Here is a 15,786-nt window from a genome sequence, read left to right as displayed (position 1 = left end):
TTATTAAGCGAAACAAGCGGTGGAAGTACACAAAATCATCATTCTATACCATATATTTCTGCCTGTTTGAATATATAGCAGCTATAGCCAACATGCATGAATAATTCCTGCCTTGCGTTAGCATTCGATCAGGAAATTTCCTTGCAGATGGATGGCTATAGTTGGCATCCGTGTGGGTTTTGTAGGTCAACATCACCAAAGTCAAAATCACATGCACAAGCCAAAGCTTATCTAACTCAGGATAAGCATTCAAGGTTCGGTGAAGTTCTAGCTAGCAGACTAGGCCTTTCCACCTAAGATTATAATCATGAAGTTGGCTTAAATTGACCACATAAAGTACTGTTGTGATTATTAAATTGGACGTGGCAGCCTAATCTCTTACATGGTTCTTGTTTGCTTATCTTGTCTCTGCAGTGAGGGTCTATCTGCTATTGTTTGCATTGATTGTAGTTCAAGATAAAATGATAAAATCACCCAAAAAGCTTATCATGTTTGTCCCTAATACCTTGAAGCAAAATAGTTACATTGGTTGAAGATATCATAATTATTCAGGACTTTAGAGGACAGTTGAGCGTGTAGAGAAAAAGTTTCCAATGATCCTTGTTGGTGATCACTTTCTTATCTCTGCAATAGTCTATGAATAAGTTCAGTTGACTGTGCCCACATGGAGAGCAAAACCTGGAATATTTGCTAATAGATCTTGGAGTTCAAATGACAATTCCATCATATGCTTCATCCGGAAACTGCAAGACTTGTCAGGATGTATAGAGCTGGAGCATTTACGTCGTTCATTTTCAAACACGGAGAGCCGAAATCATGGAATGATATTTGTCAAATGGGGATTAGCTGAAGTGTTTCATTCATCAAGATAAAGATGAATTGCAATGAAATTCTTCATACCACGCAATTTTGCAATCCAAGATTGACCAATGATTTAGCAACGTGATAAATCAAACCCAAGATTCAGCTTTGCGAGTAGTGACCTAATCCAAATGTTCTTGTGCGCAGTTGAATTTGACATAGGATGACTAGAGAAAAGACTAGCCCATGTGCTGCATTCCTTGTTCATCAAACTAAATGCATTTTGGATTTGAAACCTGACTTCCAAACAAGATTTCTGATGACTGATTGTATAAAGTGCTACACGCTCTAGACTTTTTTTTTGTACATAGGAGGCTGCATAGGTTCGAACTTTAGATCTTTTGGATGTCACTTTTTAAGGATAATTGTATAAATCAACTAAGTTTTAGGTTTTGATCAGGATCATGAGAAACCAGGCATAAACAATATTGAGCTAAAGATTTATGAATTGTCCAACTCAAATCGATAAGATTGTCAAGCAATAATGCTTGGTATAATGTCAAGTTGTTTTTTTTTCTCCAGGCTTAGAATGAAACTTACTGATAACCAGGTAGTAGGGAAATCCATGAAGTCTACAGACGTTTTGTAAATAGTAATATTAGGCATTCAACTGTTTGCCTGAACAGTGCACCACTGAAACAAAGTGGACTTTCTCTACGTAAAAGTTTGTGGTTGACTTGCGTTCCTCCTACTCTTGACTGATGGGGACACACGAACTAATACGCATTTGTTTATTAATCAGTTTAAGTGTTTAAATCAAATAAAATAAAGTAAATTTTGGTGATTGAGTTCAATGATTGGCTCCCCTACGAACACCTTTCATCCACCTAATCTTGGTGACGACCAATGACACAGTTGACAGACTTTGATAGCTTACTAATATGGACAGAAACAGGATTACAATTATTCTATTGTTATCGTTAGGACATCAACTCCATAATCATCATCGTCCTAAATATACTCATATAGCTAATATGCTTGTTGCCATAAAGTAAATAGAATGAAGAATGAACTTATAGTCAACCTCAATGATATTGAAGATTTTAATGGTTGAGCTAAATTATGATGGAAATGACAGCAATTTGAGAATGCATTTTTGTAACCAATGCATACTTTTAGCATAAGTTTAGAATTGCTCGTATTTAGGGTTTTTTTTTTTTTAAAGGAGGTCACATTTTGAGGATAAAAAAATAATTACTGATATTAAAATTTAAATTCAAACTTATTAGATATTAAGGTGATTGTATGAATTAATTGGATTAGTCTCTATCTTCATTGGTATTTAGTTGAATCCAAGAAATAAATCTCAAATTCACGTTTCTCTACCTATATACTTCAAGAGATTAGGTTTTCTTAAGTGCAAAAAAAAAAAGGGAAAAGGGACTTAAAAGTTAGTAGAGATGTTAAATGCGACTCAAAGGCCTGCACATTCGTTGTATCTGAAACAATCAACCAGATGATCAATCGTCAATCCTGCTGCTTGCATGAATGAATACACAATCACAGGCCCAACAAACCGAAATCCTCGCTTCAGCAAGTCCCTGCTAATGGTTTCTGCTTTTGGAGTTCTAAGAGGAACATTTCTTGGGTATTTGTATTTGTTGATGGTTGGTTTGTAATTCACATAACCCCACATTAAGCTGCTGAAAGATCCATATTCCCTCACAATCTGTGTTTGGATAAATAACTTCATTCATTAATTGAATCTAATAATTAAAATTGCAAAGCAATTTCTAGTTTAAAACTTGCCTTCAGTATGCATTTGGCATTGTCTATTATGCACCTCACTCTACTTTCTGCCAACATGATTGCTTTATTTGATGATATCTCACTGATTTCTTTATCCCCCATTTTTGCAACAATATCAGGATCAAAACCAGAGAAGGCTTGTCTATATGATAAAAAGAAAACAGCAGCTTCAGTTCAATGTTTATAAAAAATGTACATGCAAATTGAAGAATGTACCTGTATAGCTCCTTTCTTTTCAAAATTTCTGTCCAGTTGTAATCCATCAGCATTCCGGACAATGCTAGCAGCTCGAACAATTGGCTGTTTGATCACTTATCACTTGAAGATGTCAAAAAATTGGATAACTTGTGGGAGAGATGTGATATTGTTGATGAATTCGAACAACTTACTTGTCGTCATAAACAGGAACTCCCCACTGCTCATCATGAAATGATAAGTACACCTTATCTGTATCAAAAATCTTTGTTAGTTTCTTAGCCCAAGTCAGTAGCAACTTCTTCCATCGTTTTCAGTGTTCTTTTCTTTATTTTATTTCATATTTTCCGGCCTGTTCTTCGTATGCATATTATAATAATTCATAGGTATATCTGAGGTCTCAGGAATCTAGAGTTGCCATATTCCATTCCTTTCTTTAGGCAATTATTCTAAAACATAACAATGACAAAGGTTGGTAGAAAGTGATAGGTACTTAAGCCAAGTTTCTTTTTGACTAAGGTTGTCTGATTGTTGCTGGTGTTCTTGCTTTACAGGTAAAATGTGATTGTAGATACCATTCCACAGCTTAACCACCGGAAACAATGTAAAAAATTGAGCACTAACGCAACCACTTAGATACAGTACACTGTGAAGGATGGGGTATGATACCTGATTATCTCACTTGAATATGAAATTTATGCCTGTTTTCGAATTTATTAGCACTACATAGCAAAGTTTAATCAAAGCACTTGATAAAATTTTCTTTCATTTACTGACCAAAAATTTTAAAAAAAAAATCCAAAAGTTTGAAAACATGTCAGGTAGTAAGAATGCAGGTGCGAGAGCTGGCATCAATTTTATCATCTTTATTCTTTAGTAACATCATGCTGGCAGAAACAATTACTGTTGAGATATTTGCAAAAAGAAATGATAGAATTTGAGGTTGGTATAATGTCATTCTGATATCTTTGTGAAGAATTTGAAGCGGTCTGCAGAAACGGATCAATCCAATCATATATTCACTGCCTAATTGAGATTCTATTAAAGAATTAGAGGGTGTTCTTATACTAGTTTTTTGTATTGTGCTTGAACATTTCATATCAGGTGCAATATCAGAAGAAAGTAAAACATTACCAAACTCTAGGTATTATTAACTTACCACTATTCTTTGTAACCCAATTGCACCTCCTCAGTTCTCCACTACCAGGATCCTGACTTTGTTGTTGGTGGACAGTTTTAACAACCGGGACGAATTCTCTTCTTTCTCGATGAGGAGCAATCAAGCTGAGTGCTAATGAAATCTTTTGCTCCAGGGGAGTACTAGAATGATCTGTTAGAGAGGAGTCATCTGAGTTCTGTGACAAAGACAATGATATGGATGATAGTGATAAGGATGAAGTGCTCCTTTGAAGCCCAATGGGGTAGATTTTCTTCAGGTTTAGGACACTTTGTGCTGCAGGTTTCTCTTTTTCTTTAGGACTTCTGTTCTTCTCCAGGATATGTCTCCTTACATTAGCTTTAGACATGCTTGAGAAAATCAAGGAATTCTCTTGCTCCTTGTTCTGTTTGAGGGTTTGATAATGTTTGGGGGCTTTATAATTGTGGGAGGGAATGCAAAGCTGCCAAACCTGAGTTGGTGAAATGTGAATTCCATTATGAATTACTCCATAGCAGTAGGTTGAAATATATATATATATATATATATATATATTCTATGTTAGATCATCAAAAAGAATAATGCAGATAAGTAATTCTAGATTATTGAATTAGTCCTCTGAAGCTAAACTGATCATAGGGTTTATGATATTACATGCATAATTTATATCATACAGAAGTCAATACCTGTTTTAAATGTCTATGTGTCTGGTAGTTTTATTGGGGTTGGATTTTTCAATTAATTTGTTAGATTACTTGTACTAATATGAAGATCATGACAAATATTGTTGAAAAATTATATGTTTTTTGTAATATACCTTCAATTCCTTTTGAGTGAGTACTAAAATAGTATATCTTCTCTTTTTCAGTTGGCCAGTTGGAATAATAGTGATTATTTCCTAATATGAATTGCTAACAATAAAGGAGAGGATTCACACCCGAACATTTGGATCAGTAGTTGGTGCTTAATTTCTTAAAAAACGGATTTAAATTACTTTTTCAAATAAAAAACACAAAGAAAAAAAAATCTGAAGGAGAAAATTGCTTTTAGTGGTTAAATTTAGTGTGAAGGGTCAATTTTAGGTGTAATGGTAATGGCATGTTTCAAAACAAGAAGATATATTCTAATGATTTAATAATAGCTTTTTAGTTACAGTGTTTTTCTCAATGCAAGAAGAATGGGTCCAAATTAGAAGTCTTAACTTGCACTCCTTAGCCCTCAAGGTTTGAGCCAAACCTGTGGCCTCCATAGACAAAGAAATCTCATCCATCATTCTTCACTCTCTTCTCCTTACACTTCCCACAAAAATTCTGTCGCCCTAAAAGGTTTGAATAGGTCTTGTTTGCCAGTCAAGTAATGAATTTTTTTGAAAAAAAAATCCGAACTTGCTTTTTTAATAAAAAGATATATGTCCTAATTATTGAATGCTTGATGTTTAGATAAGACCCATATATTAGCTTTTTTTTTTTTTTTTTATCAATTTTTGTCTTGCCATTGGGCAAATTTAAAGAGGTAGAGACCAAATTTGGATTCAAATAAACAGGTAAAAGAAGAAGATGAAAGAACATAAAAGGAGACAGACATCAATATAAATTCATTATTTTCCTAATCCAATCCTCGAATCAACCCTTGTTGATCTATTTTCTTAATTCATTTGGTTTTAACTTAATAAAGAAAAAATAAGAAAATAAAGGCAAGAAAATACGAGAACTAGCTTCCAACTTCTTATTAGGTACATTGGGAGCATTTATTGGTCCAAAAGACATTAAGATTTTTTTTTATTTTATTAAAAGCTATTAATAAACAGTTAAAAATATTTTAAACATTTAAATTGATTTAATATATTCAATTTCATATTAAGTTGATCACATCATTATTGTCCCTCATAGATTTTTCGTTTTTTGTTTATAAATAAAAATATTCATATATTATATTAGATTCTATTCCATTTTTTTTCAAATATTTTTACTTTTCTCTTGTTCCAACCTCTTTCATAGTAATTTTTGATTTATGTATTAAAATGCAAATGCAAAAATCACTTCTTATTTTTATCTCTAACCACTCTCTTTTCTTTATTGCATTTCCAAACTTATTTTCGGGTTGTAGCTTGGTGTAAACAAGTACTTAAAGCCAAAGTATGGTGGTTGTCATACAAAGACACATCTCTCATTTATTACTAGAATCTAGGATAGTTGATGGAATAGTTATTGTAGTTTCTTATTATAGTACCATTTTTTTTTATAACAAAGCTAATAATATAAGATAATGGAAAGAATTATAAATATTATGATTTAAATTTTAAATTTATTGGATATTATTTATTAAAAATAATTATATGAATCAATTTGAATATCAATGTTTTATTATCAAATGTTTTTCATAAATTAATTTTTTTTTTTATCTTTATTGTCTCTAAGCAACTAAGGCTTGAAGAAGAAATATTGTAACCTTGTCATGGAATAATAGAAGCAAAAAAGGAGCACATAATTTGTGTTTTTAAGTCTAATGTAATATAATTAAATTTGATAATTTAAAATATGATATAAACATGACACGAATATAAGATATGAAGATGATATGATTTAAAATTTTAATAATAATTATATCTAAATTTAATAAAATAAAAAAAAATATTTCATATTTTCGCATCGATATAAATTATGACATATAATTTTTATGTAAAATATAACATGAATAAATAAATTTTAATATTTTATACAATACAAAGATATAAATCATTATATTTAAATATAATAACATGAATTCATATGTAATTCTTTAATTTTATGAAACGCTTAATTCTCAAATTTCACAAATAATTATAGATTTTTATTGTAATGACCTAAGAATCTCGTTAAAATAAAATTTTATTCTAATTAAGTTGTTATCGATATATTAAAGTATTAGAATAAAAAATAAGTTATTTGGTTTTTTAATCAATTTGATATTTATGTGGCATCTATTCAAAACATTGTCTTTGTTGTAATATATGATTAAAAAATGAATTTATATTAATATTAAAAATAGTTAAACATATTTAATTAATTTGAAATGCTATATGCATGATGTATACGAATGAAAATAAAATAAAATTATTAGATTAATAAAATATAAATTATATAAAAAATATTAAGGAGCCTAAAACTTAAATAATTCTTTTGTACTTTTTTTTAAATGACTCTAAACTTAACATAAAAACGGCATCGTTCGAATGAGAAACGATCTTCCCTCTGAGAGATGAGTCACCTTCCCGGTTTGGCTATCTTTCCAAAACCCTCCCCTTCTCTCTGAGTCTTTAAAATTGCCGGGAAAATAACGGCTCTCTTAAACCCTAAACCCCTAAATCTCAGATTGAATCCCCCTCCGAAAAGCCTAATAAATAATTATTACCTTTTGAAAAAAATTAACATCCTAAAACCTTTAAACCCTAATTTTCCATGATCCATAAATTGAAACCCATCAATTTTCTGGCAAAACCTCACTTTCTCTCCCCTCGTTCCTCCCTAATATTCTTCAAGCCTTCAGTATCCGTTGCCAAACTCGTGGAAGAAGAACCCTCTCTTTTCCACCCTCGTAAAGACCCTGTTTTTGAGATCCTTTCTGGGTTGAAAAAATTGGGTTTTAGGAGGTTTTTAGCTGGGGATTACTTTAGGAACATTGTTTTGAGTTTGGATCAGTTACAGGTTGATAAAATTATAAATGGTCTGAGAGTTGAAAGCCCTGATTTTGTGGTGGTTTTCTTTGATTTTATGAGGAAGGAGTATAGGTTTCGGCATTCAAGATTTTCACGGTTCGTTGTGGCCCATGTTTTGGCCGGGCAGAGGCGGCTTGAGGAGTTGCGGTTCGTTTTGGAGCAAATGTTAAAAGAGGAAGGTATTGTGTTTTTGGGGTATTGAATTGGTTATTTCTTTTTTCTCTTTGGTGCTTTTTTGTTGGATTTTTTCTGTTATTTTGGTTTTTATTCATAGAAAATTTGTTATACATTTCTTGCATCTTTTATTAGTGATATATGTTGTTGGTGGTTGCAATTGTTGGGTTTGTGTCAAACTAGGCTTGCTTTGCATCTGGGTGCAATAATGTTTTAATCAGATGATTACCCAAATGCTTTTTAGCTACAATGTTTTTTTCTTTTCTTTTTTTGGTCAAGGATTTGAAATGCTGCTCATTTTTTTGTTTATAGATTTTGTGTGATTTCTGATAGGCTCTGATTCTGCTCCTTCACTCTGTGAGCTCCTTTGGAATGGCTTTAGGGACTGGGACAAGAACAGTTGGGTATGGGATATGTTGGCTTTTGTTTATTCGAGATTTGAGATGGTTCATGATGCTCTCTATGTTCTTGCGAAGATGAAGGACCTTAAATTGCATGCTTCAATACTGACCTATAACAGTCTTTTATACAACTTGAGGCATACTGATATCATGTGGGATGTGTATAATGAAATCAAAGTTACTGGAACTACTCGGAGCAAACAAACTAATTCTATAGTCATAGATGGCCTTTGTAGGCAATCCAAGCTACAAGATGCAGTTTCATTCTTGCGAGAGACTGAAGGAAAGGGGCTTGGGCCTTCCGTTGTTTCATTAAATACAATTATGTCAAGATATTGCAAATTAGGTTTTGCAGATGTTGCAAGATCGTTTTTTTGTATGATGCTTAAGTATGGACTACTTCCTGATGCATATAGTTACAATATTCTTATTCATGGACTATGTATAGCTGGTTCCATGGAGGAAGCATTAGAATTCACAAATGACATGGAGAAACATGGGGTAGAGCCTGATATAGTAACATATAACATTCTCACAAAAGGGTTCCGTCTACTTGGCCTGATGAATGGGGCTTGGAAGGTCATTGAAATAATGCTAAATAAAGGATTGAATCCAGATCTTGTTACATATACGATACTCATATGTGGCCATTGTCAGAATGGGAATGTCAAGGAAGGATTAAAGTTGCGGGAGGAGATGCGTTCACGTGGTTTTCAGTTGAGTAACATCTCATACAGTTTATTGCTCAGCAGTTTGTGTAAGAGTGGACAAGTTGATGAGGCACTGGTGCTGCTTCATGAAATGGAAGCTGATGGCTTGGAACCGGATCATTTAACGTATTCCATCCTTATTCATGGGCTCTGCAAGCAAGGAGAATTACAAAGGGCTCTTCAATTATACAAAACAATGTGCTCAAAGAGAATTGACCGTAATTCGATTTCAAGTGGGGCCATTCTATCGAGTTTATGTCAGAAGGGGATGATATTGGAGGCAAGAATGTATTTTGATTCTCTGATAATGAATGACTGGGGGCAGGATATTGTTCTCTATAATATTATGATTGATGGGTATGTAAGGCATGGTAATGTTGAGGAGGCTGTACAGTTATATAAACTAATAGCTGGAAAAGGGATTACTCCTACTATAGTCACTTTTAATTCTCTCATATATGGGTTCTGCAAAAGAAGAAACTTAGCTGAGGCAAGAAGATTGATGGACACTATAAGGCTGAATGGCTTGGAACCAACTGCTGTAACATACACCACTCTTATGAATGCATATTGTGAACATGGAAATATGCACTGCATGCTTGAGTTGCTTCGAGAGATGGATGCAAAAGGTGTTGGTCCGACTCATGTCACTTACACTGTATTTATCAAAGGGCTATGTAAACAGAGGAAGTTGCAAGAAGCTGTCCAATTACTTGAGGATATGTGTGATAAAGGTTTCAACCCAGATCAAGTGACATATAATACCATCATCCAGTGTTTCTGCAAAGCTCAAAATATTAAAAAGGCTTTTAAGTTACTTAATGAGATGTTACTGAGTAATCTTGAGCCCACACCTGTCACATATAATATTCTCATACGTGGTCTCTGTGTATATGGTAACCTTAAGGATGCTGATAATTTACTTATTTCTCTTCATGAACGAAATATCAATTTGACCAAAGTTGCTTACACCACAATAATCAAAGCACATTGTGTGAAGGGTGACGTACACAGTGCTTTCATGTTCTTCCACCTAATGGTGGAGAAGGGCTTTGAAATTTCAGTAAGAGATTATAGTGCAGTTATCAATAGATTGTGCAAAAGGTGTTTGATAACTGAGGCACAGCATTTTTTCTGTCTGATGTTATCTTATGGCATTTCTCCAGATCAAGAAATTTGTGAAGTTTTGCTCGATGCCTACCTTCAATGTGGTGACTTCATTTCAGTTTATGAAATGCTCGCATGGATGATCAAATCTGGCTTACTTCCTCAAAATTCATGAGAAATGATGATTTTAATTTTTAATGCATCTTTCTTTGAGAAGGAACTGCCAAATTAATGATGCTGAGGTTCGTCACTTGAAGGTATAGGCATTAAATTATAGATATATATTGCTTATGGTTTTTCACTACAGATTTAAGTTAAATGGTTCATAAGAAACAAGCATAATGCTTTTACCTCCTCTTACTTTTAATAAAGAAAAAAATTATGCTGTGAAATTTACAACAGTTAGGCTGATAAATGCCTAGTTACATAATGTGTAAAGTGTTGTTTAACGCATGGGAATGCTTTTACTCACCCTTTCCTGGCCCCATTTTTATGTCTTGTATCATGTATCCATAATCTAGACCTTTTCCTTCTAAAATAAAACAAGAGGTTTTGATTAAAGCTTGAAATTATTTGATTTATAGCCTAGAACAGGTATTGTTTTCTGATTTGTGACTTGGAGTTGTAATTCGAAAAGGAGGATGTTGAATAAGACGATAGGAAGGTTACTCCTGCATGTCTGAATGCATGTTTTGATCCACATTAAAGTGTTAGAGTGGCCCTATATATTGCATGGGATAAGTTCTGCTACTTATCTCTCATGTAAAGATTGCTGGTTCATTTAATGCTTGAACTGAAGGTAATGTCTCATTGCGGTTGGAAATTTGAATTTCTCATCACATACTTGTAGTTTGCAAGTTTGTGATGAGATATTGACAAGTTTGTGAGTATTGACAAGTTTTTGCAGATCGATCTAAGTAGGCTACCTCAATTGGATTCAATTTCCTTTGAATGTCACCTTGGTCTAAAAATCTGTCTAATTTTGCTACCGAATCTAGTTTTCTTCCCTTTTGTCTAATTTATCCCATGTGAAGACAAACCAGCTTCAATTTAGGTTCTTGATGGTGGTATTGTTATTTGTTCAAGCAGTTGCACCTGTGGATGACTACTCAAGGTATTAAGGATGCTTGGACAGATCTACAAACACTTAATTGCAGATTCTTAATGGTGAGAACACGCAATATAAATAAATAAATATATATAGTTAGTTAGTTAGTCATTTTGCATTAACTATATGTGAAAAGAGCTAACCTGTTTTTTTTTTTTTTATTAATCACATTTTAAACATTATTTTTCAATTTTTTTCCGATTATAGCTGATTTATTAGTATGATGAGTGGGCTTAGTCTTGGAGGATTGCCATTTTGCCACTACTAGAGATTTTTTCTCAAATAAGTGTTAAAAAATTAAAACCACTTTCCCCTCTCTTTTCTTTTAACTTGAACTCCACTTATCTTTTCTCCATTTGTGCTTCTCAGAATCTGATTTGACAGCCCATCGTCCTCATTAGGCTAGTTGCACATATCAGATGCAGTAGCCGCATTCATTGACATACTGGAAGATTTGGAGTCCTAACCTCTTTTTAGCATCAACCAACCGTCATCGTTCATGAAACAGTAAGGAATGGTAAGGAACACAATTTTCCTTCCTGTGCTTTAAATATGATTGAACAACAGCCCTCCTTATTTTCTTTAGCATGAATGTTGAAAGTCTTAACAATATTAATGACATGTTATTGTAGGGGAGGAATTTGTGCATCATTGTTATATCAGTCAGTCTTTGGAAATAAAGGTCGCATAAGAGTTGAACCAGTTGATTAAAAGGTCTTGAAGTCTGCCTAAAGCGGCCATGATGGCAAGGTTCCTGCTGTTTCCGAGGCCTTTAAAATGTTCAACGCCGGATGGGGTGAGAGGGCGTGAAGGGAAAGGGAGTATGAGAGGAATGATGCAAGAAGGGGGAGAAGAGACGAGGGAAGAGGATAGAGGAAAAGGAGGTTTTTAGGGGTGAGAGTTGGTGGGTGAGGTTGAGAAGAGCGAGCATGCAGGGGAACACTGGTATGTGGGGGTTGGCTACAGTGGACACGGTGGAGAGACGAAGAAGAGCGGAAGCTGGTTTATGTGAAGGAAGATGATTTGGTGATGATTTGACTTCACAATTGACTGTCAGTGGCAAAATGCAAATATTTCAAGATAGGTGGAGACTGGAGAGACACATCTACATCGAAGATTAGAGGAGTCATCAAGGTGTTGTGTGTCTGAAACAGTGAAAGTACGAAAAGTACAAGGGACTTCTTTTAGCCACCAAGTTACTAACTGATTTATACTGTTAGTACTCAACTATCTTTTAACATTCATATAGATATGATAACACTGTTGTTAATTTAACATTCTTTGTTGACAACCATATTTTTGCTTAATTATTAGTTATTCTTAGGTGGGTGGTGCCTGGGCTCATGATAATCAGCATTGAAAGCCGTGAAACCAGACTCATCAACTTCATCAGAGAAATGACTGATGACAGTGTGTTCGCAGCCTAAATTATTGCCACATTTGGAGTTTGTAGTTGAAAACTTTGAAGCCCCTCCAACAGTAGCACCACTTATTTTCACGTCCTTTAGCTTCTTCATTTGTCTGTCCAGTACCACCATTTTTCTTCCTCCTAGCCAATTCTTGCTTGTTGCAGCAGCAGTTACTGCATGTTCACCGTCCAGGAGCCCCTAATTGAACCAAAAAAATTTCAGATACAGAAGTCATGCAAAATATTGAATTAGAATATAATGTAGCCACCTTAATTATTATCACCTTTCCAATAGAAACTATCTTATGGTTTGAATCCAGAATCCCACCTGATGAAAATAAAGAAAAGGTACATAAATTCAACAATAGCCTAAATTATAACAATACTGAAGCTCAAATAAAAAATGCATTAAGTTTAAAGAATGGAAGAATTACAGCTAGACTTTTAATTTCAGTGATTAGGATTTAAATTTTAACAATTTAAACAAATAAAAAAAGAAATGAAGAATCGCCATATTTATATATACCTTGCCACCTGGCTTGTGCAAAGGAAATCCATGTAGTAAACAGAAGTAACATCAAGAGGCATGTTACCATCCCAGCATTCACCTTTCTTCCTAGGAAATGAAAACAGAAGTAAAGGCTTTTATAGCAATGGAGATGATCGAAACCAGGTCAAATATAGATTTTAGCACCAATAGGATAGGACTATGAATTTCAACGTACTCCTTTCCAAAGTGCATATAAACAAGAAAACTTGTTAACATGTAAGATTTTGAATAAAATATACCGCATTCAACACTCGAATCACCCACATGTGTCGACGAGATTGAACCATATGGAAATCTCAAGGCTCCTTTGAATCACAAAAAAAAAAAAAAATCATATAGATAATGAAATTTCAAGGTCCAAGGTAAAAATTGGGTATCATGAGAGGGCTTTGCATGGAACACAACAAACCGAAGCTATGGTAACCGTGCCAAATATTTGAAAGAACAAAAAACAAGGTAAAATGAAAAGCGAGGTTATCAAGGCATTGATGAGTGGTCCATCAGGCTGTGTAGTGTTAGAGGTGGTGCGTTCGATAACGTAGAATGTAAGGTACGTATGTTTTGCGCCTGTCAACATGCCGCCATGCATTCAACGAGAGACAATCAACTTAATTTGTTTGGTATATGGTTTAAATGCTGGTTTCCCATATACCAATTAGCTAAAGCTAAAGCGTATTTTCTAACTACATTTGAATGATTCAGTGGGTATTTCTAGCTATAGTTTTAAAACTAAAGCTAAAGCCACCAACGGCAAACATATTTCGCACTCGAAATTTGTGTGATAATGTATCGAACTACAACCAGAAGCATGTTCTGCCATATGGCCACCATGTACATAGTACGAAAAATCGTGGTTTGAGAACAAAATACAATAAAACATTGAAGGGAAAAATTACCTGTAATAGCTAGCTGTCTGTGGCTGCGGCATAAGTGAAATTCTTTGAATTCTGTCATTGCTTGAAAGCCAATGCCCTTTCTAGTGTCAGTTAGGCTTCACAGTGACAAATTTGGCCACTTCCAGATGATGCCAGTTTTCTTCCATTGACAACAATTTTTATTCATATGCATAGGAAACGTTATTAGACAAATCATTGGTATAGTGGAGTTAACTATGAAAGTAACCAAGAGTCGGAGGGCTAGTATTTTGCTACTTCAACTATAGATTTTTGCTGCTGCCTGCAATTAATTCTTGGAGATAGCTGTCCTGTTCTCTCTAATGTACCATTTGGTTTCATGGAGATGGAGGAGATCAATCTAGAGCCTGTTAATGGCAAAATTGTAAACCATTGCTTTGCTTAACAAGGATGAGGCACATTCAGATACATCATAGCAAAGATACCAAAGTCATGCCTTTTGGTCCAAAAGACTATGACAGTATGGATTGAAAACATTCCCACTGCATGCTTTCATGAGCTCGAGGACCCATTCGGAGGAGATCAAAACTCGTGAACTGAAAGACACCTAACACCTAGCATCACACAATCGAGTGGAACTATGGGAGAAAGCCAGCATATCTTTTGTTCCAATTATTGTTCCTTTCAGGATGATTCCCCGTGGAATAGCTTCAAGGATAGCCATATTAATCATGCTTTAAAATGTATAATGTCTCATGAAAGAACAAAAATATATCTGCTTGCTCAAGCATAAATATAGGGTTCAATCCATCCATGATATTTGAATTTTTTTTTTCATTTTTTCCTTAGATTTTGAGTCTCCTTTATACCATAAAAATAAAATAAACTAGTTGATTTACTCAGAAAAAGATAAACTAATTGGAGCTTCAAATTTAAACAAAGATCATATAAATGTACATATATGTAATCATGAATGTTCCCTCTCCTCTCCCAAACTAGACCCCACATCAATACCCTATACATTTTTCTTTTAAATTTCTTTATAGTCATTAGCCCCACCACCTCATCATTCATCTACTTTTGCTTGCATAAAAGCTATAAAATTCCTTCTTTCCCAAATTTCTAATGGTTTTTTTTTTTTAACCTAATGGATCAATGCAAGAGCCAAGAGTCATGAAAAGCAATGCGAATCTATTTTGGATACAAAATGCGAAGGCATGCAATTGCAAGAAGAAGCAAGGCCTAATTTGGACACTCTAGCCTAAGCATGAAGGGCTATAGCTAGGATTGATAAAGAGGCAGCAAAAAGCCTAGAATATAGCAGTTTTGTTTCCATATAAAGATGGTTTTGGTCTTTCTTGCAAATGTCAAATAAAAGGAAATTATCCATTTCTGAACCAAAAATGTGTTTGTTCGGTAAACTAGCCAGGGAAGTCATTTCATTGTAATAGAATTATGGCAATGAATTTCTGCACTAAATATCATCTATTAAAAGTGATTGTATGAATCAATTAAATTTCAGATTCAATTTTCAAATTTTCATATATATTGGTTGATTGATTTTGTCTCCAAGCATAATTTTTAAGTAATCTTTGCATTTGTATGATTTTCATTCCCCTTGTAGAGATCAGAGTATTACTTAAGCACTGTCCGATGAAGAGAAGAAAACAGGAAGGATGAACATCTACCAATTAATCACATCTGCCATTGAAGTATCTATAAACATCTTGGTCCACTATATCATTGCGAAGAGCCATATAATGCAATTCAAATTTCAAAAAGGAAAGGAGTATTGTGGCCCAAATTATAAAAAGTATTA

General features: G+C 34.0%; 2 protein-coding genes and 1 long non-coding RNA gene across 4 annotated transcripts; 2 read left to right on the top strand and 1 right to left on the bottom strand.

Moving 5' to 3' along the window:
• Positions 1 to 2,172: 2,172 nt before the first annotated feature.
• Positions 2,173 to 4,639, bottom strand: LOC111288482 (uncharacterized). The gene is made up of 5 exons (XM_022879389.2): positions 3,965 to 4,639; positions 3,000 to 3,057; positions 2,827 to 2,910; positions 2,611 to 2,752; positions 2,173 to 2,530 (listed from the first exon to the last, which is right to left on the bottom strand). Exons 1-5 carry the CDS (start codon positions 4,329 to 4,331, stop codon positions 2,276 to 2,278), a joined length of 906 nt encoding a protein of 301 aa, XP_022735124.2. The 5' UTR covers positions 4,332 to 4,639; the 3' UTR covers positions 2,173 to 2,275.
• Positions 2,785 to 4,174, top strand: LOC149519384 (uncharacterized). Its single transcript, XR_016341292.1, has 3 exons — positions 2,785 to 3,276; positions 3,360 to 3,949; positions 4,040 to 4,174. It is a non-coding gene; the product is annotated as an uncharacterized LOC149519384 (long non-coding RNA).
• Positions 4,640 to 7,131: 2,492 nt separating the features above from the next.
• Positions 7,132 to 12,449, top strand: LOC111287978 (Tetratricopeptide repeat (TPR)-like superfamily protein). 2 transcript variants are annotated; one of them, XM_089760090.1, is made up of 5 exons: positions 7,132 to 7,834; positions 8,163 to 10,304; positions 11,137 to 11,214; positions 11,525 to 11,672; positions 11,788 to 12,449. In XM_089760090.1, exons 1-2 carry the CDS (start codon positions 7,399 to 7,401, stop codon positions 10,220 to 10,222), a joined length of 2,496 nt encoding a protein of 831 aa, XP_089616216.1. In that variant the 5' UTR covers positions 7,132 to 7,398; the 3' UTR covers positions 10,223 to 10,304; positions 11,137 to 11,214; positions 11,525 to 11,672; positions 11,788 to 12,449. The 2 variants fall into 2 exon arrangements, with proteins under 2 accessions (XP_089616216.1, XP_089616217.1); XM_089760091.1 differs by lacking the exons at positions 11,137 to 11,214; positions 11,788 to 12,449.
• The last annotated feature ends 3,337 nt before the right edge of the window (positions 12,450 to 15,786 follow it).

The sequence above is a fragment of the Durio zibethinus genome, chromosome 4, assembly GCF_047325235.1.
Source record: "Durio zibethinus cultivar Kanyao isolate XHJ-2024 chromosome 4, ASM4732523v1, whole genome shotgun sequence".
Taxonomy (NCBI): domain Eukaryota; kingdom Viridiplantae; phylum Streptophyta; class Magnoliopsida; order Malvales; family Malvaceae; genus Durio; species Durio zibethinus.
Note: the sequence above shows the minus strand (reverse complement) of the source record. Positions and strands in the feature narration are given on the sequence as shown.

Bases quoted from the DNA above. Each gene is read 5' to 3' on its own strand.
- LOC111288482 (XM_022879389.2), bottom strand. From the start codon at position 4,331: ATGTCTAAAGCTAATGTAAGGAGACATATCCTGGAGAAGAACAGAAGT. The intron at 3,058-3,964 runs GTAAGTTAATAA...TTTTTGATACAG, and splicing joins TTGGGTTACAAAGAATAGTG to ATAAGGTGTACTTATCATTT. The intron at 2,911-2,999 runs GTAAGTTGTTCG...GTGATCAAACAG, and splicing joins GTTCCTGTTTATGACGACAA to CCAATTGTTCGAGCTGCTAG.
- LOC111287978 (XM_089760090.1), top strand. From the start codon at position 7,399: ATGATCCATAAATTGAAACCCATCAATTTTCTGGCAAAACCTCACTTT. The intron at 7,835-8,162 runs GTATTGTGTTTT...GATTTCTGATAG, and splicing joins GCAAATGTTAAAAGAGGAAG to GCTCTGATTCTGCTCCTTCA.